Raw genomic sequence first — 24,728 nt, forward strand, 5'->3', positions numbered from 1 at the left:
GATGATATCCTACAGTATGTCCCAGTTGGAGGAAGTTCCCAAATGAATGACAGCATCTTGTCATTCGTTTGCTCTTGTTTATGTTTTATTTCTGTTGTTGTATTTTTCCTTAGTGTGTTAATATGTCCTGGTTTGATGCTTACTGTGACCTGTATTATTTTGTCATCTCTTGTCTTGGTGTGTCCCTTGTGTGTTTCATAGTTCGGTCTTTAGTGTTTCCTGATTTATATTATTTTATTTACTTGGTAGTTGTTCTTTGTGTTGTCTCGATTCCTGCCTCTCTGGCTTTATTCACATTGCACCTCCAAATCAGATTTTTAGCTCATCCAGACTGTATGTGTTTTGGGTTTTTTTGCCAGTCTGAACACAAAAAGCCACATGAGAGCCGATTTTTCCAAATCTGATTCACACCACTTGAGGAGGTGGTTTCAAGTCTGATTCAAATCTGATTCCTACAGATCCGGCTCAATTTGAACGTCTCGGTCACTTCAGTGCATTCTGCGTCAATCGCAATGCAACACCATCGACGATAACTACAATGGCGTAGATTCGCCGGGCCAGAAGTTAACTTTGGTCAGTGAAAGAAAACAGCAAGAATCGAAACAAACGTAGTAAAACAAGCCTGCCTAACCAGATCTGGTTACTTACAATTTTAATGTGGACAGTCAGTCAGTTAGGTTGGATTCTGATCAGACAACCTGATTGTCCTCAACTGTCTCATTCGTCTCACCTGTATTACGCCCTGTCTATTTAGTCTCAGTGTTTCTTACCTTCTGTGTTGGTTCATTGTCTTATGTCGAATGTTGCGGTTGCATGTTTCCTGTTCCTCGTGGCTCCCTGTGTTTTTGACGTTTTGTTGTTAGTGTTTGAAAAGTAAGTTTTTGTAATATGCTATCCCTTTGTTTTTCAACCTGCCTTTGACACATCTATCTAATCATCTCTCATTCTTGGTTACCTATCTGATATCTGTTTGACTGTTTTGATGACACTTCAAACGCAGTTGTTTCAGTGGTTTCAACCAGTGCAAAACAAATTAGCTTTTTCTTTACTGCTACGCTTGTCTTTTTTTTTTTACAAGAAGACATGTTTGTTTTGATGACCATGTTAAAGCTGCAGGGTGAGTATGGGGCAGCACGCATATTGAGCACACTTCTGTTACATCAACGTGACATCTGAAGTCGGCGTGAACATGCCTCAAATGCCTCTGGTTTTATTGCCTATGATTATGATTACAATGATGTATCCTTCCCAAAATTCAGTTGATTATATTACGTACATAAATCTTTTGTGTACAGTATGGTACATCAGCTTGTGAAAGACTCACCGCAATTCCGCTGCCCCCCAGACTGATGAAAGACATAAGATCAGACCACAACACCACACTTCAGGTAGTGAGTCATTTCACAACCTCACTCTGTTCTAACAAACACTATTGGTGCAACTTAGATGCATCATCAGTTTTGTATCCTGAGTTCATTGGGTGTTTCGTGTCTCACAACAGACACCTTCGCCCAGGTGACCCAGCTGGGGTTGATCAGGCCCCAGATTGTGTGGCCCACGGATCCTGAAGTTTGCCCACAAAAATGTGGTGTTCTCATTTATGTCAATGTTGTGCAGGTGTACAGTTATATTCACATGTTTTTTGTTTTTTTTGCTTTATTAGTTATAACAAATATATATAGAATATTAAGAGGCTGATACATCTTCTCAGACACCAGCTGGCATTACACTGAGAAAGCTGAGCGACTTCATGCCTCAATATAAAAATGTGTGTTTTTTATACAGGCACGAAGTTCTTGTCAAAGTGAGTGCAGGCCCAGATCCTGTCAGGTGACTGCACCTCAGTCTGCTTTGTACTGCCTGGTTGCACTCTTCACATGGTGCATGGTGTCTGAGACATGAACGTTCATAAGAGATAACTGGTGTAAGTCTCCCCCCTCATGGTGGCACTCCTGTATTACAGTTTTACAACTTTCTGAAAAGATCTAACAACAAGAATTTCCTTCTGCAGTAGTTATCAAACTGATATTTTAAAAAGATGACTTAAAAGAACAAGTCAGACACTAAACAGTTATTTAAGTACATCCAATTGTGTAAATACATATCAGACTGCACTTTGTCTTTTACATACATTGAGGACAAACCGTTGTTATCAGGTTCATTTAATATTTACATTTTCTGGCTGTAACAGAGCAAGAGCTGCCTGTAATGCTTTAAAAGACTATCTGGGATATATATATATATATATATATATATATATATATATATATATATATATATATATATATATATATATATATATATATATATATATATATATATATATATATATATATGAAATTGTGAAAGATATGAATTTTTTGATAGCCTACGAAGTCTTAAAAAATAGCCTTCAAACTATTTGGTCAAAACAAGGCAGTTATGATGATCAATAATAATGTAAGTGATTTTAGTTTGATGTTTACTGTGTTTACAGTGATGCCTTTACTGCATGTAAAAATGGTCACGATCTGAAGCATAAAGTGTAAATAAGTGTACACAGTCCATGGTCTGAACCAGTGTTTATCACATCAGGCACTTTACCTTTCCTTTTGCAGAGCATTGCTGAAGACAAGAGTAGACAGTGGAACATGTCATTTTATATTATCAGACAGAGATCAGCTCCATGGTACAATTTAGAAACCCGTACTCTAAAACTAACGTCACGTAAATGTGAAAGAATTTGGCGCTCCACCAAAACGATAGAATCTCGTTTAATTTGGCATGATAGTCATAATAGATATATGAAAGCTCTACGGCAGGCCCGCACTGCCTATTACTCGTCTCTTATTGAAGAAAATAAAAACAACCCTAGATACCTCTTCAGCACTGTAGCCAGGCTGACAGAGAGTCATAGTTCATTTGAGCCATCTATTCCTTTAGCCCTTAGCAGTAATGATTTCATGAGCTTTTTTAATGATAAAATTCTAAACATTAGAGACAAAATTAGCAACTTACTACCTTTACTTAGTACAGATTCCTCCTATATTTTCGATTCGGCAGAAACGGTTCCAAATTCTGATACTAACCTCGACTGTTTTTTTTCCAATTAACCTCGCAGAACTAAATTCGATTATTTCTGCGTCTAAACCGTCAACCTGTCTTTTAGATCCAATCCCAACCAAGTTGTTTAAGGAAGTCTTTCCTCTAGTTAGCAGCTCCATACTAGATATGATCAATTCATCTTTAGCGTTAGGTTATGTACCCCAGTCATTTAAAGTAGCTGTAATTAAACCGCTCCTTAAAAAGCCTACTCTTGATTCAGGAACTCTAGCTAACTATAGACCTATATCTAACCTTCCTTTTATCTCCAAGATCTTAGAGAAAGTGGTAGCTAATCAGTTGTGTGATTTTCTCCACAACAACAGCTTGTTTGAGGAGTTCCAGTCGGGATTTAGAGCTTACCATAGCACTGAGACTGCACTAGTTAGAGTAACAAATGATCTTCTGTTAGCCTCAGACAGGGGACTTCTATCTGTGCTTGTCCTGTTAGATCTTAGTGCTGCTTTTGACACAATTGACCATCAGATTCTGTTACAGAGACTAGAACAATTGCTTGGAGTTACAGGGACTGCTTTAAGTTGGTTTAGATCCTATTTATCAGACAGATCTCAGTTTGTGCATGTTCATGATGAGTCCTCTTTGTACACCAAAGTTAGCCATGGAGTGCCTCAAGGATCAGTGCTTGGTCCGATTCTATTTACATTATATATGCTTCCTCTAGGTAGTATTTTGAGAAAACACTCCATGAACTTTCATTGCTATGCAGACGATACTCAGCTCTACATAGCAATGAAGCCAGAAGACACCAACCAGCTTTGTAAACTAGAAGCCTGCATCAAGGACATCAGGACCTGGATGACCAGAAACTTCTTACTGCTCAACTCAGACAAGACTGAAGTTAGAGTGATTGGACCTAAGAACCTTAGAGAGACTTTCTCTGCCGATATGACGGCCCTTAGTAGTATTAGTGTAGCCTCTAGTACCACTGTTAGGAACCTAGGAGTTCTATTTGATCAGGATATGTCCTTTGATTCCTACATTAAACACATTTCAAGGACAGCTTATTTTCACCTTCGTAATATCTCTAAGATCAGACAGATCCTGTCATAGAATGATGCTGAAAAATTAGTTCATGCATTTGTTACCTCCAGGTTGGATTACTGTAATTCTATTTTAGCAGGGTGCTATGGTAAATCTCTAAAGACCCTCCAACTCGTCCAAAACGCTGCAGCTCGTGTTCTTACTAGAACGAGGAAAAGGGACCACATTACTCCTGTATTGGCTTCTCTCCATTGGCTCCCTATAAAATCTAGAATAGAATTTAAAATCCTTCTGCTCACCTACAAAGCTCTAAACGGTCAGGCACCATCGTATCTTAAAGAGTTAATTGTACCGTACTATCCGACAAGAACACTACGTTCCCAGAATGCAGGCCTGCTCGTGGTGCCTATAGTCTCTAAAAGTACTATGGGAGGTAGAGCCTTTAGTTATCAGGCACCGCTCCTTTGGAATCGTCTACCAGTCGGGATCCGGGAGGCAGACACACTAGGTACTTTTAAGAATAGACTTAAAACTTATCTTTTTGATAAATCTTATAGTTAGGGCTGGCTTAGGACCAGCTCATAGTTATGCTGCTATAGGCCTAGACTACCGGGGGAACTGGCACCAGGATCTCTTATCTCTCTTTCCCTCTTTCTCTCCCAGCTTTCTTATCTTATAGTAATAAGATATGTCTATAGTGACAAGCAGTAGCTTGTCACTATCTTTGTATTCTAACCTCTCCTTTTGAGCTCTCTTAGGTTTCTTGAGCTCTCTTAGGTTCCTTGGGACTGTTGGTGAGGATGGCCTGCCCAAACAACCCCCCCCCCCCGAGCACGGCCTGCCCAGACCCCCCCCCCCCCCCCCCCCCCCCCCCCCCCCCCCCACCCTATCCTATCCTATTCTTCCTTCTGCATCTTGTCCCATCTCCCCCATCCCATTTTCAAGCCCAGCACAGTTTAGCAGATGGCTGTTCCGTCATGAGCCCGGGTCTGCTGAAGATTTCTGCCTGTTAAAAGGAAGTTTTTTCTTGCCACGCTATGACGGATTAAGCTGGGCTCTTGTAATATAGCCATAAGTAAGGTCCTTTACCTTCTTTTTGTAAACATAACAATGAGCATGGTCTTGTTACCTGCTCTTTTGTTAATGTTAACAGACAAACAGTAAGGTCCTTTACCTGCTTTTGTAAAGTGTCTTGAGATAACGCCTGTTATGAATTGACGCTATATAAATAAAGATTGATTGATTGATTGAAATATAGTTGAAAAAGAAGACATGATGGAAAACCTTAAAGAAATGATATATGGCCTTTAAAGGAAAATTCCTGATTTCAATCTTCTAATTTATGATTGTTTATCATTATAAAGAGTAAATGTTTTAAATTTCTTGGCATATGGATGGATAAAAGACTTACTTGGAAAACTTATGTAGAACGAAAGGGCAGACATTTTTTCTCTCTGCAAACATTAGTAAAAATGTTGAGACTTCTGCAGAAATTTAGCAGAAATAATGATGTGGTTTGAACGAGGCTGAGGTTAGGATATTGTGATCTGGCTAATCGGTGTAATGATCTAATGTCCCTGGTTTCTTATCTTGCCTTTTGTCACTTGCATAGGTGTCTGGAAAGTTCTTGACACGTACAATGTCCAACATTAAGTTTATTCTAACATATGGATCAGACAAACAGTGATGATGATATGAGTTGTGTAACGGTAAGAACCGTATGTTCCCACCACCTATGCCCTGGTTTTCTGTTCACCTGTGACATATAAACACTCACCCATACCAGCAGAGCAATTAGCCCAAATGATCAATTATCCCCATTAGAGTCAAAATTAAGTAAACAAATAAACATAAACCAAACCCATTAAAATATAATACACAAGTACACACACACTTAATTGGCTCCTACAATCGGTAAACATCTTGATGGTCATTGTTGGAAGGAGGAAACAGTCGGACATGCTGTCTTTGTTTGTGATAATTATAAAAATGAAAGTTAGTTATTCAGGGAGTTGTTATCTTTCTCATTTAAGTCCATCTTTTCTGTGTTGCTGGCACAGCTCTCTATTTATTACACACTACTGGCCTTTAGCACAATAAAGAATATGAAATAATTATACATTCCAAGACTGTGGAGGGCAGCATTATACTCTACAGTGGTGTACAGATTGCCGGAAATCTAACAGAAAAAAGAAGAAGAAGAAGCTCGCTGGAAGTTAATTTTTCCGACAGTTCGTGAACGCAGCAGTTTTGCTGCAACAATGGCCGCTAGCTGTCCGACATGGAGACCGGACCGAGGACGGAGATTCAAATCCTTCAGCATTGCTGTTGTTTTATTGATGGACGTGATGTTACAGTGTGCCCACGGTATGTTGACGGTGGAAGTGACCTGTTTATATGGACACTAGATATTTAGGATTATTTCTCTGTTTTAGTCTGACGTTAGCTACCTTCAGTAGTTAGCATCGACTGGTTAGCCAGCGAGCTGAAAGTGGAGATTAAAACAATAATAATAATAATAGTAATAATAATAATTATAGTGAAGATAAAAACAGACAGAAGGGCTGAGTTAACTTTGTTAGACAAATAAAAGACATTAATAATTAATAAACTAATAGTGTAAAGAAATTGTCTGCCCATGGTGTCTTTAAACGGTTAACATCTCTGTAGTTGTAGCTAAATCAACAAATAATCAAATACAAATAATGATTAATAAAAGTCTTTATATATTACACACAGCAAACAGCTTGGTTATCTGTTTCCACAATCAGCTTTATTTTGTAAATTTTATTTTTATTATTTTATACATTATATTATTTTGTTTGGATATTTTAATTATGATTTTATGTATAATTTATTTTTTAATATTGTATTTATTGTATTGTTATTTTTATTTTATTTATTGTTATTTTTTAACATTTTATTTATGATTATATTTTTATTTTATTTTTTAATATTTAGATCTCCTCATGGGCCGGACGTGGTGTGTGTCAGGCCCATGAGGAGATCTAAATATTAAAACAAGAGACATGTTTATCTCCATGTTTCTGTTTATTACTTGCTGTGTTATGTAAGTTAGCTTCAGATGTTGATTAGGTTAACTCTGGTGCGATACATCAAATGGTTTCATTCATATTTTAATTGCACATGATCCCTCACAAATACAGTTGAAATAAAATGATAATAATTACAAATTTGACCTCAATTACAATTAAGGATTTTTTCGGTGTTCGTATTTTGCCCTCATAGTTAACTAACATGGTCTTTACTGTAGGTCTTTACTGTAAATCTGCTCGAGTATTAAAGCAGGGATTTTTTTTTCTAATGATAGCCTATCTGATGAACTATTTTGTGTTCATTTAGTGAATGTTTGAATATTTCTAAGCATCGCTTGAAATGAAAATAACACATTTTAGTTTAGACTAGAAATTAAACTTTTCTAAATCAGTAGAAAAATAAATAACTTGCATTCCCGCTGTGTTCACATATGACGTCTTTTTGTTCAGTGTCGTCTTCCCTAAAAACTAAATCTGTCTAAAAAGACAGACATTGCGTCCATCTTGGTCGGGTGACTCCTGACCTGATAATGGTCAAGATTACCTGGTTAGAGGTTCTGAATGTCATTTCGATTAATTGCCCAGCCCTAATTTAGTTAATTGTGATTTTGGTTTTATATCATAAAGGGATCTAATAACCTTTGTGTCGTCTGGTGATTGTCAGGTTATCTGAGCTCTCCTCATCTTAGCCAGGAGCCGCACTACACCAGAGATGCTCAGCACGGACCTGTCATCACCAGCCCAGAGGTGATGACAGCCTCAGGTAAATGCATCATACCTGTACATGAAGGAGCATTTAGAACCATGCTGGCTTTAACCACATTATTATTAAACATCAAAGCTACCACAGCGATTAAAAGTCATGCATGTAACCAGATTTAACTATTTCCCATCACTTCCTTAAAGAGGAAATGGTACAGGATGGTTCCTCATTTGAAGCCTTAAAATATAAAAATACAAATCAGTGAAAATCTTCACAGGGTCTGCGTTATGTCGCCCCTGTGGTGTGATATCCAGCTAGATCAGTTTAGAAATGAGAGTTTCAATTAAGAATATACACATTTTCAATCTTGAACAACGTTCTATTGAACAATAAACTATTCCTGTTGTTGAGGCTTTGACAACTGAATGACTTCAGCAGTGTGAAAGCATTGTTTCTTTGCTGGCTGGCAGGCTCTCCTCTCCAACAACGGAGCAATCAAAAGCTCAAAGGCTGCTTGATTGTCCTTTTGTTGCGGGCGGATTCTTCGTCATTTACCCCCCACAGCATTCTTTTCCTGAATTGGCATGATGAAGTGATATCATTAACTTGAATCCACTGTTTTTCTTTTTTTTTTTTTTTTTTTTTTACATATTGTTGATTATTACAGCCAGGAAAGGAAACCCCTTTAACTGTGTTTTGCAGTGTCGCCTGCAGGTGACGAGAACTACTCTTCTGAGTGTCCCAGCGGGGGTCTGTGTAATCGTCTGCCAGCTAAATGCATTCAGTGCAATTACCAACACAACTGCACCTACAGGAAACCAGCTACCTTCTTTTGTAAAGCGAAACAAGGAGTCCACTGTATAGTGAGTCACAGTTCATCTTGCAAAATGTGTCTGTGTCCTGATATTGAAGATTATTGGATGATTAGTTTGATCATTGATGTTCAGCTCGTCCAAAAAGGTCAGGATGTGTTTGTAGTTATGATGTTGAAACGTTGGTGCTGCTGTGAGGAAATGACCTGCTCTCTCTCTCTCTCTCTCTCTCTCTCTGGTTTTTGTCAGGGCGAGTCGGGACAGCAGCAAACCAACTTTTCTCTCTCCATCAGCTGTCAGTTCTGCTGGCAGCTCGATGAGTCCCAGTACCGCTGCTCCAACTCCACCAACTGTATGACCGTGTCCTGCCCACGCAAGCGCTACAACGCCACCTGTGACGTGCTGGACCATGTTCACTGTTTAGGTAGGACGAGACTTGCTGTATATACTGCCATTAGGGTTTCTGTCTCAGTCTGTCGTAAACTGCTGAGTCCATTTGTGGAAAGAGGTGAGGTGTTAAACCCAGTTTCCACCGAGCGGTTCGTCTCGGGAAGGCGCTTCCACAGCCTAAAACTGGGAGAGATCCCCAAATCACCGAGCCGTATTGTTCTACTTTTTGGGACCCTTCTTTTGGGGTGCCAAGAATATCGGTCCGATCCTGAAAGATGGCGCTAAACGCTGCAGTCTGCTGATTGGTCGAAAGAATCGTCACTTTCCGTGCGACAGCGGTAAACGCAAACCCCGCCATGTTTAAATACAAAGTCGATTGTTTATTCTCCTTGTGCCACACAGCCTTCTCTGAAACAAAAGCTTGATTGAGTTTTGTAACAAAGATCTACATGTCAGTGTACAGTTTCTCACTCAGAGGTGTGTTCATTGTCCTGCGTCTTTAGTGTAAAATATAATAAAGTTATTTCTCCTCTCCTTCGTCTCTTAAATAAAATTAAAAAAAGTCAGCAGTGTCACATTTGATCCCTTAGCCCAAATAATATAATGTTAGTTTCTAAAGAGATAAGCTGGAGCTCTGTGTTGTTTTTCTCTTCTCTCTCTTTCTTCTTTCACTGCTTTAAAAAAAAAAAGAAATCAGCAGCTGTGGTCATATTTCCGAGCGGTGCAGTAGATGAATTAGTAGATTTATCTACTGGTAGAAAGAAGATGAATTGCTTGATGTTGGTCTTTGTTTACTGTGTTGTGTTTTCTTTGTTGTATTTATTAGCGGTGTACACTGTGGCGCTGCTATGATGTCACACTATTATGTAGCTGACGCGGCTATCGGCATGCCACTTGGACGCGGCCTCCCAAATAGACCATGGTTGGAAATGCAAACAGGATCAGGCTTTCCCGAACCGGTTGTTGCAGCGTCACTTAATTCTTGTTCACACTTTTACAAAACTCTCTAAAAACACCTGGACGTTTTCAGGGTGAGCTGCATGTGTGAACACAATTTAGCAAATGTTTCACTCGGACTTTATTCAGAGTTCCTCCTGCAAACCCCCTAGTTTATTTTCTGCACAAAGTCCGAGTGATCTCAGCAAGGTATCATCAGGAGAATTCACCAGCGTCCCGTGGGAAGGGAAGGGGTGGAGATGTTTCGTCCCTGCATTTAATGCTCAACCAGACTCCGTGCACCGAATGAAACTGCTACGTCATGTTTGTTTTTGTTCTCAACGTAGTTCTTCTCCGCTCCTGTGTTGATGCTGATTCTGTTATAACGCACGTCGCAGAGATGCACAGGCGAATATTCTTATTACTCTATCGTGTACTGGACTGTGTTGCTTTATCCTGCACTTCAGCTTCACTTTACACCATGACTTGCCTTAGGACCGCCCCCCGCTGTGAGGTGCATGTGTGAACAACCAGATCAGGAGGATTTCAGGAGCCGTCCTCCTGAAGTTCTGTAGAAATGTTGTTTTTCTCCTGGTTTTAATTGTTTTCATCTGTCTTGAGTCCACTGAATGTCTGCTTCTCTTGCAGGCAAAAGACGTTTTCAGAAACGTTTATTTTGTAACTGGACAGGTGGATACAAATGGTCAACAGCTCTGGCACTCAGGTAAACCTCACATTATTTCTCAAGAGCCACGATCAGCTAAAAACAATCTGTTGAATTACTGAAAGTTTGTTTGACTTTAATGTCTTCTAGCATTACCCTCGGCGGTTTTGGGGCAGACCGGTTTTATCTGGGCCAGTGGAGAGAGGGTCTGGGCAAACTGTTCAGCTTTGGAGGCCTGGGCATTTGGACTCTGATAGACGTTCTCCTGATAGGAGTGGGTTATGTGGGACCTGCTGACGGTTCTCTCTACATCTGAAGCAAAATTAGGAGATGGTTTGTATCCTCCTCTGCTTTGAACCACGTGACAAAAAAAAAAAAGAAGATTTGAGATGCTGTGTTCTCTGCACGTCTGCCTGCCCAAGCTTGGTGTGCAACACGTCTTCATCCCATCTGCTAACAGGCAGGAAGTGTTTCCCTCACTTTACCAACACCGACTCTACCCACATAATCATCAGCTCAATCCCAATCACTCTGTGTCCGTCTCCTGCAGATGGAGCTGTGCAGAGGGATGAGAAAGCAGTAATTACATCTTCTTTATGGTCGCGTTGACTCAACTGCAGGTTGGACTGTGTCGTGCTGATCTATAGATAGGTTAGGTTTCCTGTGAAGCTGTGCTTTCAGACATCCTGTCACCTAAGAGCTGCATGGGGCCTTGCCCTCATCGCAAGGTAAACGTATCAGTGGGGGGTCAAATGGTAACCATGGAAACGGAGCTTTTAATGGTGACACCGTACACAATAGACCTGATGAAAGGTTATTTCAGTGTCCTGGGGGAAGCATGAATATGCAGATGGAATATGTTGAGATGTTGACTTCTGACGTGTTTCTGTTCATAATTTAAATCTTATTTGACATGTTCTTTTTTTACTAAGATGAGTCGGCCTTGAAGCTCTCAACTGTAAGTCTGCCTAAAAAGCCTTTTTAAAGATTATAGCTACAAAACTTAAAAATGTTAACTACACATGAGTTAGCTTACATTTAAACAGCATCTAGACCTGTCAGACACGGGAAGAAAAGCAGAGGGGAAATAATCGATTGTACTACTAATGGATGAAAATGCACAGTTTGTAATTGAACAGTTAATCTTTAAATATGATATACCCTCAAACACTTCTAATGTGTGTTACTTGCATATTGCTGATGCTGTTTCTGCTGTCTGGGAATATGAGACATTTTCTCTGCATCCAAAAGCTGTTATTGCTCACACCCATTATCGTTCTTCACATTGTAAATAAATATGGATGTGTATTCGCACTGTAAGATATTTGCCTGGGACTACATGTACATAGTTTTGTTTTATTTTGTTTTTTTCCCAGGCCCTTTTTTTGTTGAACACTGTAAATGGCATTTTTTATAATTTAAATAACATTTAAGTTATGGAAATAAAATGGTGAAATATATGCATTTGTTTTAATGCACCTTAACCTACATGTCTTCTCGTCTTATAGTGATCATTTTCTGAAGGTCTGATATTCTTTTTATTGGGCTCTTAAACAGAGAGCTTTGTTTCAAAGGGATGTGAGCTCACTGCTCGGACACTGTGCTTCTTGAAGTCTCCGATAGGAATTCAGAGCTGTCTATTATAAGTCGGGTCATTCTCACAGATGTCTGTGCTTTCTCTCTCATTAAACTCAGTGAATGGTGCCAGTGGCCTTTATTACTCACAAGCCTGTGACAGATGGAGGGGTCAGAAGGGTAACCTAGTGGCTGAGGAGCACTTTCAGTAGATATGTCTGTGCCCCTTTTGCACAGTGAGTAAGAAAAAAATCTGTTCTTACGAGGAAGTTCTTGCGTTGTGTGTCGGCTTTTCCAATTGGCTGCTCTGCAGAGTCGCTCTCACATGAACTCCACCCTGATTCCAGTTCCTCAATTTTGACACCGCCCACTCTCAGCCACTTCAGCTCCCTCCCACTGACTGATGCAAGTGCTGAGGACTGAAGCACTCGCGTACAGTACATCCTGTAAGAAGTCTTTCTACCTTAGAGAAGCTTGTCACTCAAATATTGACAGAAGATTCTGTAATGCAGCTACACGACACTCCCTGTGATTGTCGTTAATGACTGCTCCGCTTTGACATCCCTATGACATACTGTAATTACGTTGTTGCAAAAAAACGATTGTTTACTCCAATTGCAAACTGACTGAATGGACATGTTGCAACATACTTTTGTATAAACATAAATGTGAGTTTATTTTTAACATGCACATCTACAGTACTTATAAATGCAGTATGATAAATGACAAATGTATATACGCACAGTCACTCTACAAAAACAAACTTCTCCACTACTAAGCCTAAACAGTAAATGGTAAGCCTTAACAAATGTACCCTGATCACACACGTCAAAGAAACCCAGACAGTGGAAAATAACTGAATTGTAGAAATAAGTAACTTTCTATTCATACACTAATGTCTGCTGACCAATTAGAAATAATGGTTATAGTGGTTTTAGGCTATTATCTCTTTATGATATCCCCATTTTCTGTTTAAAAGTATACTTAATTACAGACACAGAGAAGTCATTATTATAAGGATAATAGTTTAATGTTGTGGTAGTTACGTTATCAGTCATTTGCTTTTCGAAAGCACAGTAATTGGCAGTTCTGCCAAAATATTGACTGTTAAAGGCGCATGGTGTCACGACTTCCTGATTTTGAATTGCTTATTAAAAAAAAGGAGAACAAAAGTTTATTCATCCTTCTTATGCAATCCCACTTACAGTCCCTCTGCAGCTCTGCGCTTATTAGCATCAGGTTCTGACCCTCTGTTTTTCAGCCTCCCATTATGCCCACACCTACAGGAGATTACATTTCCAAAACTAAAGTGGATGAACAAAGCTGTAACACATCAATTCAGAAGTGTAAATGCTTCACAAAAACCCAGCTGTGTGTACTCCTTTCTCTTACATTTGGACTGTTTCTAAGGAGTTACCCTCTGAGGTCAGGAAGGAAATTACCTTTTCATTCAAAGTACGCACCACCCTTGGACTTCTTTTTGTTTCATAATGCAACATGGAATTCAAAAGGATTATTATTGTTCCAGACTAATATTGCAGAGAGGGCCATTTTTATGAAACTGTTAAAACAAAGCTTGATAATGTGATTTAAATAAAGAACATATAAAAGACAAAATAGTGATTGTGTAGCTGCTTATGCCCTTTCCATTGGCATACAAACCAACACTACTGTGTTTGTCCACTAATGTTTTTAACGTCCTAAAATGATTGAATGAAGAACACCTGGATGTGTGTTTAAAGAAACGAGGGATGTTAAAGTTCACACACCTGTTTCTGATGTTCTGATAACTGGGTAGTTAATTGCAGGGCATTTGAGACTTTTCAACAAAGCTTTAGAAAATGGCCTGCCTGAGCAGAAGGATTTAAGGTGATTTCCCATTGATAAGCCCTAAAAAGCAACATTTCTGCCTGATAAGAGCATATAAACAGAAACACACGGCCCCCAGCATGAAGCCTGGTGTGGAGGTGGCGTCATGCGGCGAGGACACTTCTCTGCAGCAGGTCCTAGAAGGCGTAGGAAAGAAATGAATGCAACAACACAAGGAGAAATCATAGAGGAAAATTGGCTTCAGTCTGCAAGATAACTGTGGGAGATTATTTTTCAGCAAGACAATAACACCAAACATATTGTTAAAAGCTAGACATGGGTGTACCACATTCAAAACAACAATTATAAAGTCTAGTTTAGAGCACACATCTAAATCCAATTGACAGTCTGTGTTAAATTACATTTCTGTTCATTCTCCATACAGACAGCTGTCGCAGAGTGAGAAAGGGTAGATGTTCAATCTGGACGGTTTTTAAAACTTGAAATGCCTCGTTTGATGTGCATACATTTAAAAAAGGTTTCTTTTGTCAGAAACACCTTTTCTGTGCGATACTTAACTTTGTTAAACTAAATAAGCCAATAGGCATTGAAAACTATGACACTCACGCCAAGAGACCAGCAGTTTGCATAAATGTCTCATGTAACTCGTCTGCTACACCAATTTGTCTTCCCGTGGAGGCTTGACATTGTTTATAATCAATCATTTCCCTCTTCTTTGCTCCCATCTGTGCTTTCCTTTTCAAAATCTGTGCCAACTCTGCTCTCTACTGGAAATCTGGCAAAGCAACAATATCACTCTTTAATCCTGATATTTTAAAATTGTTTTTTTTTTGATTGGTTTATGGAAATTTCCAAGCACCTAAAATGTGTCAAAAACAAAGAAAGGAAGTCTTATTGCATTTTCAGTGATTTATTTGTACAATAGGAATTTCCCTGTACAAACATCCCCGGTTTAGATGGAAAGGCATGAACATACGAGCACTCATTCTGCCTGACCTGATCCCTCAAACCTCACTGCGAGCGCAGACTGATGGAAATAGATATGCCCAAAAAAAAATAAAGCTAAAAAATAAATAAGCAGACATCTGCTGAACAAATGAACATTTCCAGGGCTGAAGAGACCCCTACCAACAAAGTGGCAAAGCGTACTGAAAATACTGAAATTAAAAAAGGCAAAATAAAAACAAAAAAACCCTCATGTCCTAGTGTGACCAGCTAACTTGTATGGCAGTGGAGCTATTATGGCCTCAGTTTAAATAGCATGTAAAAATGAAGCTCACAGTAGACAAATACAGGAAAAGGCATATGGTGACAAATGTGCCTATGCCACGTACACACAAACATTTACACACCATCCAGACAGACAATGATGTGAGCTTTTCAACACAAGACAGAGGACATTTTTCCATTAAAATAAAAGGTGGAATTCCCTCTCCAACCTGCCCCGTGTTGAACACAATTAGACAGTGGAGATGACAAGGTCCATTTGAAAGCATTATCAATTTACATTCACTCAAATTTCCATTGGTAAATCACTAACATTACCATGGTAACTGAAAAAGTCGTATAAAAATATAACAAAGACTGAAAACTGATGCACTCAACAAAAATATATCTACACAGTCTCAAATGCTGGGCGGGGGCTGAGTGACACGGCCAAGAACAGCTCAAATATCCAACCTATAACTACACTTCTGGGGAATGCATACGGGAGCTCCACATATTAAGTCTGAGTGGCAGCCGTCTTCCCCCTCTCGGCAATAGTGACACAGTGAAAGCCGCGCGTTCCATCAGGACCCCTTGGCAGCCTCGTTACACCTGGTGGTAGACCGTCAGCATTCTGGATCTTTCTACCCATCATGGGGCTGCCAACCGGACTGCTCTCCTGAGACGCCACCTGCTTACGCCGCTGAACCCACGGGCTCCCTGAAGGAGTTAGGCTACTATCCGAGGAGTAGTCTGCCCAGCGGCGGCCGGGCTCTGGGCTCAGTCTTCCCTCGCTGGCTAAGGGAAACTTGTGGGAGTGAGGAGATTTGCGCTGAGGACAGGGGCTGGCACGAGGACTGGACCAGGGACTGTTTCGCGGGGACATACCAGGACTCAGGTGATTGTTCTGGAAACTGATGCCAGCGGTGGTAGGACTGAGCTTGTTGCAGGACTGAGACTTCCGGGCCAGTCTAGGGGACGTGGGGTTGCTCTCAGTGTCTGAGGAGCTGCAGGCTGAGTCATCTCCGTGGTACTGCAGCTCTCTTACTCTGCTGTTGAGTGAGCGACTTTTGCGCATCCCTCCTTCCTCGCGTGGTCGCTCTTTCGGTACCTTCTTCTTGGGTGGCTTGGTGCCAATCAGGACTACTTTCAAGCCCAGGGAACCTGCCCCTCCGTCCTCATTTCCCACATCTTCATTGGCTTTCACAGCAGCCTCAACCTCCTCAAACTCCACGATGGCACACTCCTCTGTACCGAGCTGCGTGTAGCGGCTGCTCAGCCTCTTCAGGTCCGCCGGCAGGTCCTTCCCAGGCTTCAGGACTCTGACCGAAGCGATGGCACCATATGTTCCAAACGCTTTCAGAAGCAGCTTCATCAGCTGCTCCTGCTGAATGGCTCCACCTTCACTGCCTCCACTGTCTTTAGCAAGAGCAGCCAGCTCCGGCCAACTCTGCAGATCACTCAACAGGAGCATGCGGCTGGGCAGCGTCTCACTGGCAAAGACTGGCACAGTAGATTTACGCCGCACCTTACGGCCCTCATCGTTCAGCTCAAGTACCTCCGAGTGTCTCAGAGCGTAAGCAGTCGTTCTCCAGTCACGAGTCAAGTGTTTCACCTACAGACAGACAATAATGTGTTAAAAGGTTGAGCTGTTAAGGGGTTTAAGAGGTTCAACTGAGGGCCATTAGGTTCAACTGAGAGTCATGAAGCTCTAGTTTGAAGAATTGGCTAAACAATAACTCAATCAATACCTTTAACGGATGGCTCAGTCACCCACTGGAACATTCTGGTTTCACTGCATTAATCAGTTCAGCAATATACAACTCACTCATGTTCAATATGCATCACCTCAGTATTCTCAATCTCACATTTGCATCCTTGTTTATATTTATAGTGACTGTATGTGAGAAGATTCAGTTCAATTGTGGCATAAACAGAAAAAAACAAATCTGAACGCATGAGTCCAGAGTGGCACTAGCAGCTGTGATTAAGTACGAGAATGTCACATTACCAACAGCTAGTCATGCTGACACTATGACTGTCAGTCAATGATATTTAATTCTCAAATTTTCAGTCTCCACCATCACTTGGTAATCACAACATGTCAATGGTTTCAATGTAAAACTGCATCTACACACAGAGCAGGATATCTACAATAATATAGATGTTTAATTGTTTCATGCTGTGCTTTCCCTTCCCTTTAAGGTTTACCTTTTTGAATGAAGTGAGCAACTTGACACTGACAAAGCCGAGTTTGTTGCGTCTGACGTGTTTGAGCAGGAAGGCATCGTGCTCCAGATTCTCGTCGGACAGATAGTACTCGATCTGGTCCACCAGCTTCTGGATGAGCTCTGAATCCGGGGGCTGCCAGCTCTCCTCCTCCAGCTCCCCTCCGCTGGTCCCGGCTCCACTGCGTGGGAAGAAAACATTCATCACGGTCAGCAGAGACTCTTCTGTAGTACATGACTGAAATTCTTCACATCCTAAACTGCCAATATTACAACTGTTACACATTTCACTTTCATTAATACAATCAGTCAGAGAATTACAAGTTGTTGGCATGGCTGCGTCTTCGTCCTGCTCTATAGCTCTCCTCACAGCAGCTGACAGGATGAGTCTCCAGCCACAGTCACCAGGGCTTAGTGCCAGACCACCACAGTGTCCCACCAACCTTGAACCTACCAAGACCTCTCCATATGAAGGGCGCAGAGTCACAGGCTCTCCCTCCCACACATAATATGGAGCCTCAATAAAATCAACTTCACTTGATTTACAAACACTCAAGCCCTCCCTTAACAGTCAAAGCTTTCAGACACAGTTAAATCCCCATCAGACACCTGGCAGGAGCTGCACCGTCAGGTAGTCTGAAGATTAAAGACAGTGAACAAAATTTTGGGGATGACTCATCACCTCTTTCCTTGTGTGCACACACACACACACACACACACACACACACACACACACACACACACACACACTGTCAGTCAACAGCTTCCAGCACGCTGACCGCAGCGCTGGCACGAGCACTCTGCTTTCACAGTACTCCAGATAAAGACAAAGGCTTTTTAAGAGGAAACACCATCACACACACACACACAAATTTATAAGATGAAAGAATGAAAAAAAAAACCAAACAAATGTGTCAGGGAAATAAAAAACGAGAGATCAATTTGAGCTCTGAAGGAAAAATTTGTTTAAATAGCAAAATACAAAAATATTTCCTCAAAAATGTCACCTTGATGTTGAATATGTCACAAAGCCCTGGGGTGCACAGGTGTTGTATAGACTCGTGTAATAGTTGAGAAACAATATGTTGTGACCTACAGGTAAACGGTTGATTTGGACATAGTTATTTGTTTTCCCCTCTGGCCTCTCTGACTCACTCTGCTAACGTACTCTGAGAAGGCAACTTACAGGCCAGAGGATAAAAATAGCAGTGCATGACGCAGGGGAATTAGATTAAGTGAAGGTGCCATCCTTCCTCCTTTTGGCCCTCCCCCTTCAGGTGTCTGCTTTAGCAGCACGGATGCTGCCCACAGGTGGTTTAACACCTCCAGTTCTGCTGCCTGTAGATAATAATTACCCTGAAGTATTTATTTCAGGGAGGATGAACACCCACAATTGTGGCCAGCTTTTGTTCTCATGGCACATTGTGACGATGTTGACTGGCTTCTGTTTTCATTGTGGTATGGTTACACCTGTGTGGATTACAGTTTTATTTGTACAGTAGCCTCTCTCTTGACTCAGCTGGCATTCTTTCAGTTCACTAAATAACTTAACTGCACCCACACAGCTCACGCACTGACAGTCCACGAAGTGAAGTTATGTGCAAACAATTTATCAAATAGTGAGCTAAAAAAGGGAAACAGAGTTTCTGTTTGCTTGGCAAAGAGATCAACACGTTTCATTCAGTTTCAAACTTTTCGGAACCAACTTTTTGTGACGTGATTTGTGAGTTTCAAAATTGCACTTATTGACTTTTCAGGTAGCATTTGAAGGAAAGTCTGCCAAGACAATATTATTTCAAGAAATAATTAGCCCACACACTTGACCCAATATGAGCGTTGCGCCCTTGTTGTTACCAGAAGCGTCATGAGTTAAGAAAAATAACCCAAAGTAGCCGAAAGTCAAACCTTGATTTATCATGTCTTCCGATGTCATCCTCGCTACAGCTGCCTCCGAGGAAGTCAACGTGATTAGATGACACTTCCTCAGGCTCCTCGTCCTCAGCCGCCTGAATGGCCACTGTTATCGTCACTGTCCCCATCTCTTGCGTGTGCTGATCCACGGTGATTACTTCATCGACGCCCTGCTCCACGGATGTTTCCGAGGCACACTCCATTGAGCTCGGATCTAGGATCCCCACACACCCGCTCATGCTCCCCGGATAAGTCAAGGTGCTTCCTCCGCACGCTCGCTTCCCGTCCTCGGATGTAGCGGCAGCAGCGCCGCCCTGGAAGCTTTGAGTCTTGCTCGACTCGAAGGCACACACAGGATACGGGGTGCGTAAACCTGCTCGATGCTTCTTAGGGCACCAGTGATGGCGGAGAAGGACCAAAGGGGCTCCAAAGACACGCTCCACGGCTCGCCAGAGACCCCCGATCCAGATCCGACCCAAATGAGGGCCCTGAGGAGCAACGGGGGTTTTAGCAGCCAGCGAGACGCAGCCTGGACCTGACGGGACCGACGGGCTGGAGCCTCCTCGGGCTTCTAATGCTGCTGCTGCTGCTGCTACGACTGCTACTTCCTCATATGTAAGAGGCTTTCTGCTTTTGAAACGAGCTCTGGGATTGGACCGCGGCAGCGTCTCTTCGTATTCATTCCCAACCCACAAGCAAAATCTGACACAAAGCCAAGAGGGAGGCAAGAGGAAGCAGAGACAGCGCATAAAGGCGTTTACTAAAGCGTGCATGTTTGTCTTTTTTCACTCCGGTTTTTGTGCTCAGTTTTTTTTCTTTTTTTTCGGATTTAAGCAAAAACACGATTGTCCCGTTAACATGACTATAAGTAGGGGAGCTAATTCACGTGCTCCTCTCCTCTCTAATTGGCTAATTGGCGTTTCAAGGACGACCCTTCTATAACACCGCTAATTGGATAATTTGCTTCCAGCGTCGGGTTGCACGCACAGGGCAGTGGTTCATGTGCCTGAAAGAAAGATGAATGAGATTTAATATGCCTACGAGATGTAGCTTACGTAGGCTATGTAAGTCAAATTTGATAGGAAAACAATTGGGTGTCACACTATAAATTAATCCGAAATTGAAGTATTCCATGAAATTTAGGTATTCAGTTTGGAAATTCGTAATTTAAGCTCTTGGTCATGTAGGCTCATTGTCATAGAGTTACAGACTCACAGTGTCATCAAAGACACTCCCACCTTACTCCGTCTGAAAAAAGTATAGCCTACTCGCCATGGACCACCAATAGGGGAAAGCTATTGGTTGGCCCATATGGCTCATGGAGGTCAGCGGAATAAGCTTTATAAACTCAAATGATCACTGTAATGTTAAATAAAACTCTATATTCTTCTTTGTTGTTGCTAAATGACATTGTATCCAGTTTAGTCATGTAGGCCTAATTCTTCTCTTTTTTAAAGTCCATATACCAAAACTGCATTGTGGGCAATATTACCTTAGGTAAACTATGCAGACACTCTGTAAAAGTCCTGGCATGTGTTTGTTTGCAAGTGATGCCTATATGCCTAAAAAGCCTGATATGTATTTGTTGATGTGAAGAGGGCATGTGGAGACAGCAGGCATGCGTTGATATGAATCAGATTGAGGACCCAAACTTGTCTGATGAGGGCTCATTTCAGGAGCTTCTGTCATTTCTGTGGGCTGGCAGGCTCATAACAACGCAAGAAATGTAATAAAGAAATATCTTCATCAAAATGTATTTCACTACAAATTTAAGATCATAATTTTGGAGATATATATTTTTTTTTTTAAAGAAGCAAAACCATCCATAAGGAACCTTGTTGCTTATGTATATTTAAGTTTACCCTATGAAATCAAAACTGAGAAGCCAGACCAAAGACACTATTATAGTTTCCCTAATGTCAGCTGTGGGCCTGCTCTTGGCCTGTGGAGCCTCTGAAACCTCAGTTTGATAAAAGTTATAGCACTGTGATTCATGTTTATTTATGGTAGCCTATCTAATGGAACCTTAGATTTACTGGTTTGTTAATTCATAGTTCAGCAGCATTTGCAGGAGTTCACTTGAAAGCACAGTATTACAGACGTCTGAAAATGTCTCTCTGGGCTATATCTCAAGTTTTGGTAGCTTGTTGCTGGCCTCCATCCTAATTGCCCTGTAAATCACCCACTCTTGTGTTGTTGGCTGCTGCCTGCCCTGCATGAAATGTCTTTACACCTCCCCACCGGCGAGCCGTGCTCTCAGCTGGTTGGCAGTCTGACTCACTCCCTGCACCACATGCCTAATACAGGGCTCCAGCTTGTGTACAATGCATCATAGGGGGGCAGAGAGACAATGGGTGAAAAAGGGAGGGGAAGATTGTCAACAAATAAGCAGAGGCATTCAGATTTTCAGTCGACTATTTTGTGAGTTCAGGGGGGAAAGTCGGCCAGCATAATCATTTTAGATTTTTCCATTACAACATACAGGCCTCTCAACTTACACTTAACCAATAAAAATAGATGTTAGTGTTGGAAAAACTGGGAGACAAACTTTCCAGGAATAGATTTCACAGTTGCTTTAATTGTCTGTCAGTATCATTTGTTGCCTTTTCCTCTTTTCAGGCAATCATAGTTGTCCTACTTTGACATGCATGATCTTTAATCAGTCGTCTCTCTATCTACAATGAGTGCAAAAAGATATGAATAAAAAAATATTGAAAAAGATCACAAACAATATCACTATCATGGCAGCTTTACACACATATTTTTCTTTCAAACATGTAATTGATGACAAAGGGTGTTGACATTGGAATGAGTTATGTATGGGTTAACAGCTGTTCTTTTTTTCTTATTCGTAAATCGGTCCTAAACTCTATATATATTGTAGATGTCTTTTGGTCTTGATAAAAGTTTAATATTTAAATGTTATGGAATCCCGAATAAAATCAGCTGTACTTTGCATTTTGTGCCAACTGTACAAGCAAAAGTACCAAACCCAACTTTTAGTCAACCTAATGTCAGGCTAAGAGCTGGAGCTGAGGCAAGTTTTCAGCCTGTTGACAAACTGCATCTTGTCCGTCAGTCAGGTCAGACGCACACCTTGCTATGCATAACTTATATCCTTCATAAAATCAAAACAGATAAGCTAGAACTATGTCAATCATGAAATGAGTCCGCTTAAGGTCTTAGTACACATAAAGTAAATGGATAAAACAAAAGTTAGCTTATTTTGCAGAGCATGTTGTTTGCTATTGCTTGCTGTTATTATCACGAAAATAATTATTTGACAAGCTAATTAAATGTATACATCATAATGAAAGATACAAAGACAAAAGGTAATGGATTAAGATCATACATTCACAGAAAAAATGGCAACCACCTCTCAGGGAAGGGGGAAAAATCACTATAATGACCAAATAAGAAGAATAAAGAGAAGGAAAGAGCTGAAAACTAGAACACTAGTACATCTGTCAAACGTTTAGCTGACAATTGTCGAGTCATTTTGTGTAATTAAAAAAAACACTATGAAAGAGACAGGTGTTTTGTAAATATGACCATGTTACACTGATGTTAGCATTTAGCTCCATACATTGTGGTGGCTCAAGGAACAGCGAGCCTGGATGTACAGTCTTGAAGCAAAAGGAAAATGTGGCACCGATAATTATGTGACATCGACAGACATTTAAATAAAACAGAGCCACCCACCTCTATGCGCAATACAATGAATAAAGACTTGTGAATGACTGACAGTTCTCTTTGAGATATTAATTCATTATGCAAGATAGAGTTCATTGTTAAAACCTGCCATGCCACATACTGTACTTAGTAATTGTTAGTTGTTAGTAAGCAGCAAGCAAAGAGCCATGGGGAATGTGCTGACGTAAGACTCACATTGTAAAAACCGTTTGGATAAAGAATTTTTTTAACTCTTTGTCACCAGAAAAAAAACCCAAACCCTGTGTTTTGTTTACTCAAAGAAGCGCTCCTTTCTTGTCCTTGCAAAGCTTGATATCGTATAAGCAGTAAGACCATGGCAGATGGAAGGGGTTGTGGAAACCAATCTGCATCCCCCTTCCTGTCTGTTTCTTCTCCCATGTTTGAGGAATACTGAAAAACATGGGGGATGGTTGCAATCCCTGTAAGGAAATGTGTTCAACCCCCATCACAGCAAACAAAGCAATGTTTAAACACGTGAATTTGTGCTCAATTCATTTTGACTCAAGAGATATCTTTTATTAGATTTACCTCATTTATCACCTCCTTTTATATTGACCGAATAGTGAAACAAAAACATAGTCACCGTTGTTTAGGGGGTGTGAAAAGACACAGTTGATACTGTGAGAGCTGTAGGAGAAATAAACTAAAGCATAAGAAAATTTAACTCAGAGCTGTCAAGCCTTCCCCTGACATCTGCTAGAATTTCTCATTAACACATGTCCCTCACACCATGAAGTTTCCATGTCAGAGACCAACACTATGATCACAGTTTTTTACCCTTTACATCCTTCATGTTTAATCGGACATATTCACGGCTTAGATCATCTATAGCGGAGAAGAACACACTGGCGAGCAGAAAAGAGAAGGAAGCTTCATTACGTGTACAAAGATCCAGCTGTCATAAATCAGTAGCGTGATGTAAAAGTCATCAACCCCGCTCTCTCACACATCCAAACATCCCAACAGCTTGCAGGAAATCTTGCTGGGGGCTGGCAGGATACATTGGGGGGAAGCTGGCGTGTTTGAGTTCACACATGTAGCTCTCCCAAACATTTTCAGTTTTCTGCACATGTGAAAATGTGCCCAGGCTCTCTGCCAGATAAATAAGCAGTACTCTAGATCAAGTACATCAACACTGATCATAGTCAAGTTTTTTTTAATGAAAAAGTCATATCAGAAAATAACCCTCTTTCAATATTTATATCTTTTATCCTGTGAGTCAAGTCAAGGGGTCATAGTGTTCTTCTGTGAAAATGAATTGAAATACAGCTCTCCCATTACATGTTTTTCTTGCGTTCCTAAAGAAAGGGTACATTTTTCCTCCTACCAACAACATGTAGACTAAAACTGTCCAGTTTTTAAGGAAATATTACATTGAACTCCTGCATGACAAACCCTTAATAACACTGAAATACATAACATAGACATCTGCAAGAACACACACAAATCAGACAAAAAGGTGGCACATACACAAATGACACCTTTTAATGGTTCCGTGTCTGTGTTTCTTTAGGGAATCACACAAGAGGGATGTAGCCTTTGCAGGTTGGATTTCAGGTCTATAAATATAGCCTACAGTACAACTAGAATTCACAATGTGCTTTTTCATCACATCTGTCA

The 24,728-nt window shown here is 40.8% G+C and overlaps 2 protein-coding genes across 3 annotated transcripts; one reads left to right on the plus strand and one right to left on the minus strand.

The window, feature by feature from the left end:
- The first annotated feature begins 6,286 nt into the window (after positions 1-6,286).
- Positions 6,287-12,132, plus strand: tm2d3 (TM2 domain containing 3). Of its 2 annotated transcripts, none has more exons than XM_079339763.1 (6): positions 6,287-6,450; positions 7,804-7,902; positions 8,557-8,705; positions 8,904-9,078; positions 10,629-10,704; positions 10,795-12,132. In XM_079339763.1, the coding sequence occupies exons 1-6, from the start codon at positions 6,345-6,347 to the stop codon at positions 10,958-10,960; spliced, it is 771 nt and encodes a 256-aa protein (XP_079195889.1). In that variant the 5' UTR covers positions 6,287-6,344; the 3' UTR covers positions 10,961-12,132. The 2 variants fall into 2 exon arrangements, with proteins under 2 accessions (XP_079195889.1, XP_079195888.1); XM_079339762.1 differs by having other exon boundaries at positions 6,290-6,450; positions 8,545-8,705.
- Positions 12,133-14,940: 2,808 nt separating this feature from the next.
- On the minus strand, positions 14,941-20,314 carry larp6a (La ribonucleoprotein 6, translational regulator a). Its single transcript, XM_079339761.1, has 3 exons — positions 19,389-20,314; positions 17,467-17,665; positions 14,941-16,870 (listed from the first exon to the last, which is right to left on the minus strand). The coding sequence occupies exons 1-3, from the start codon at positions 20,165-20,167 to the stop codon at positions 15,773-15,775; spliced, it is 2,076 nt and encodes a 691-aa protein (XP_079195887.1). The 5' UTR covers positions 20,168-20,314; the 3' UTR covers positions 14,941-15,772.
- Between the last annotated feature and the right edge of the window lie 4,414 nt (positions 20,315-24,728).

Source organism: Symphodus melops (genome assembly GCF_947650265.1).
Source record: "Symphodus melops genome assembly, chromosome: 3".
NCBI lineage: Eukaryota > Metazoa > Chordata > Actinopteri > Labriformes > Labridae > Symphodus > Symphodus melops.

Bases quoted from the DNA above. Each gene is read 5' to 3' on its own strand.
- tm2d3 (XM_079339762.1), top strand. From the start codon at position 6,345: ATGGCCGCTAGCTGTCCGACATGGAGACCGGACCGAGGACGGAGATTC. The intron at 6,451-7,803 runs GTATGTTGACGG...GGTGATTGTCAG, and splicing joins GATGTTACAGTGTGCCCACG to GTTATCTGAGCTCTCCTCAT. The intron at 10,705-10,794 runs GTAAACCTCACA...AATGTCTTCTAG, and splicing joins TCAACAGCTCTGGCACTCAG to CATTACCCTCGGCGGTTTTG.
- larp6a (XM_079339761.1), bottom strand. From the start codon at position 20,167: ATGCACGCTTTAGTAAACGCCTTTATGCGCTGTCTCTGCTTCCTCTTG. The intron at 17,666-19,388 runs GTTTGACTTTCG...CTTCCCACGCAG, and splicing joins GGAAGACATGATAAATCAAG to TGGAGCCGGGACCAGCGGAG. The intron at 16,871-17,466 runs GTAAACCTTAAA...GTCTGTCTGTAG, and splicing joins TGCTCACTTCATTCAAAAAG to GTGAAACACTTGACTCGTGA.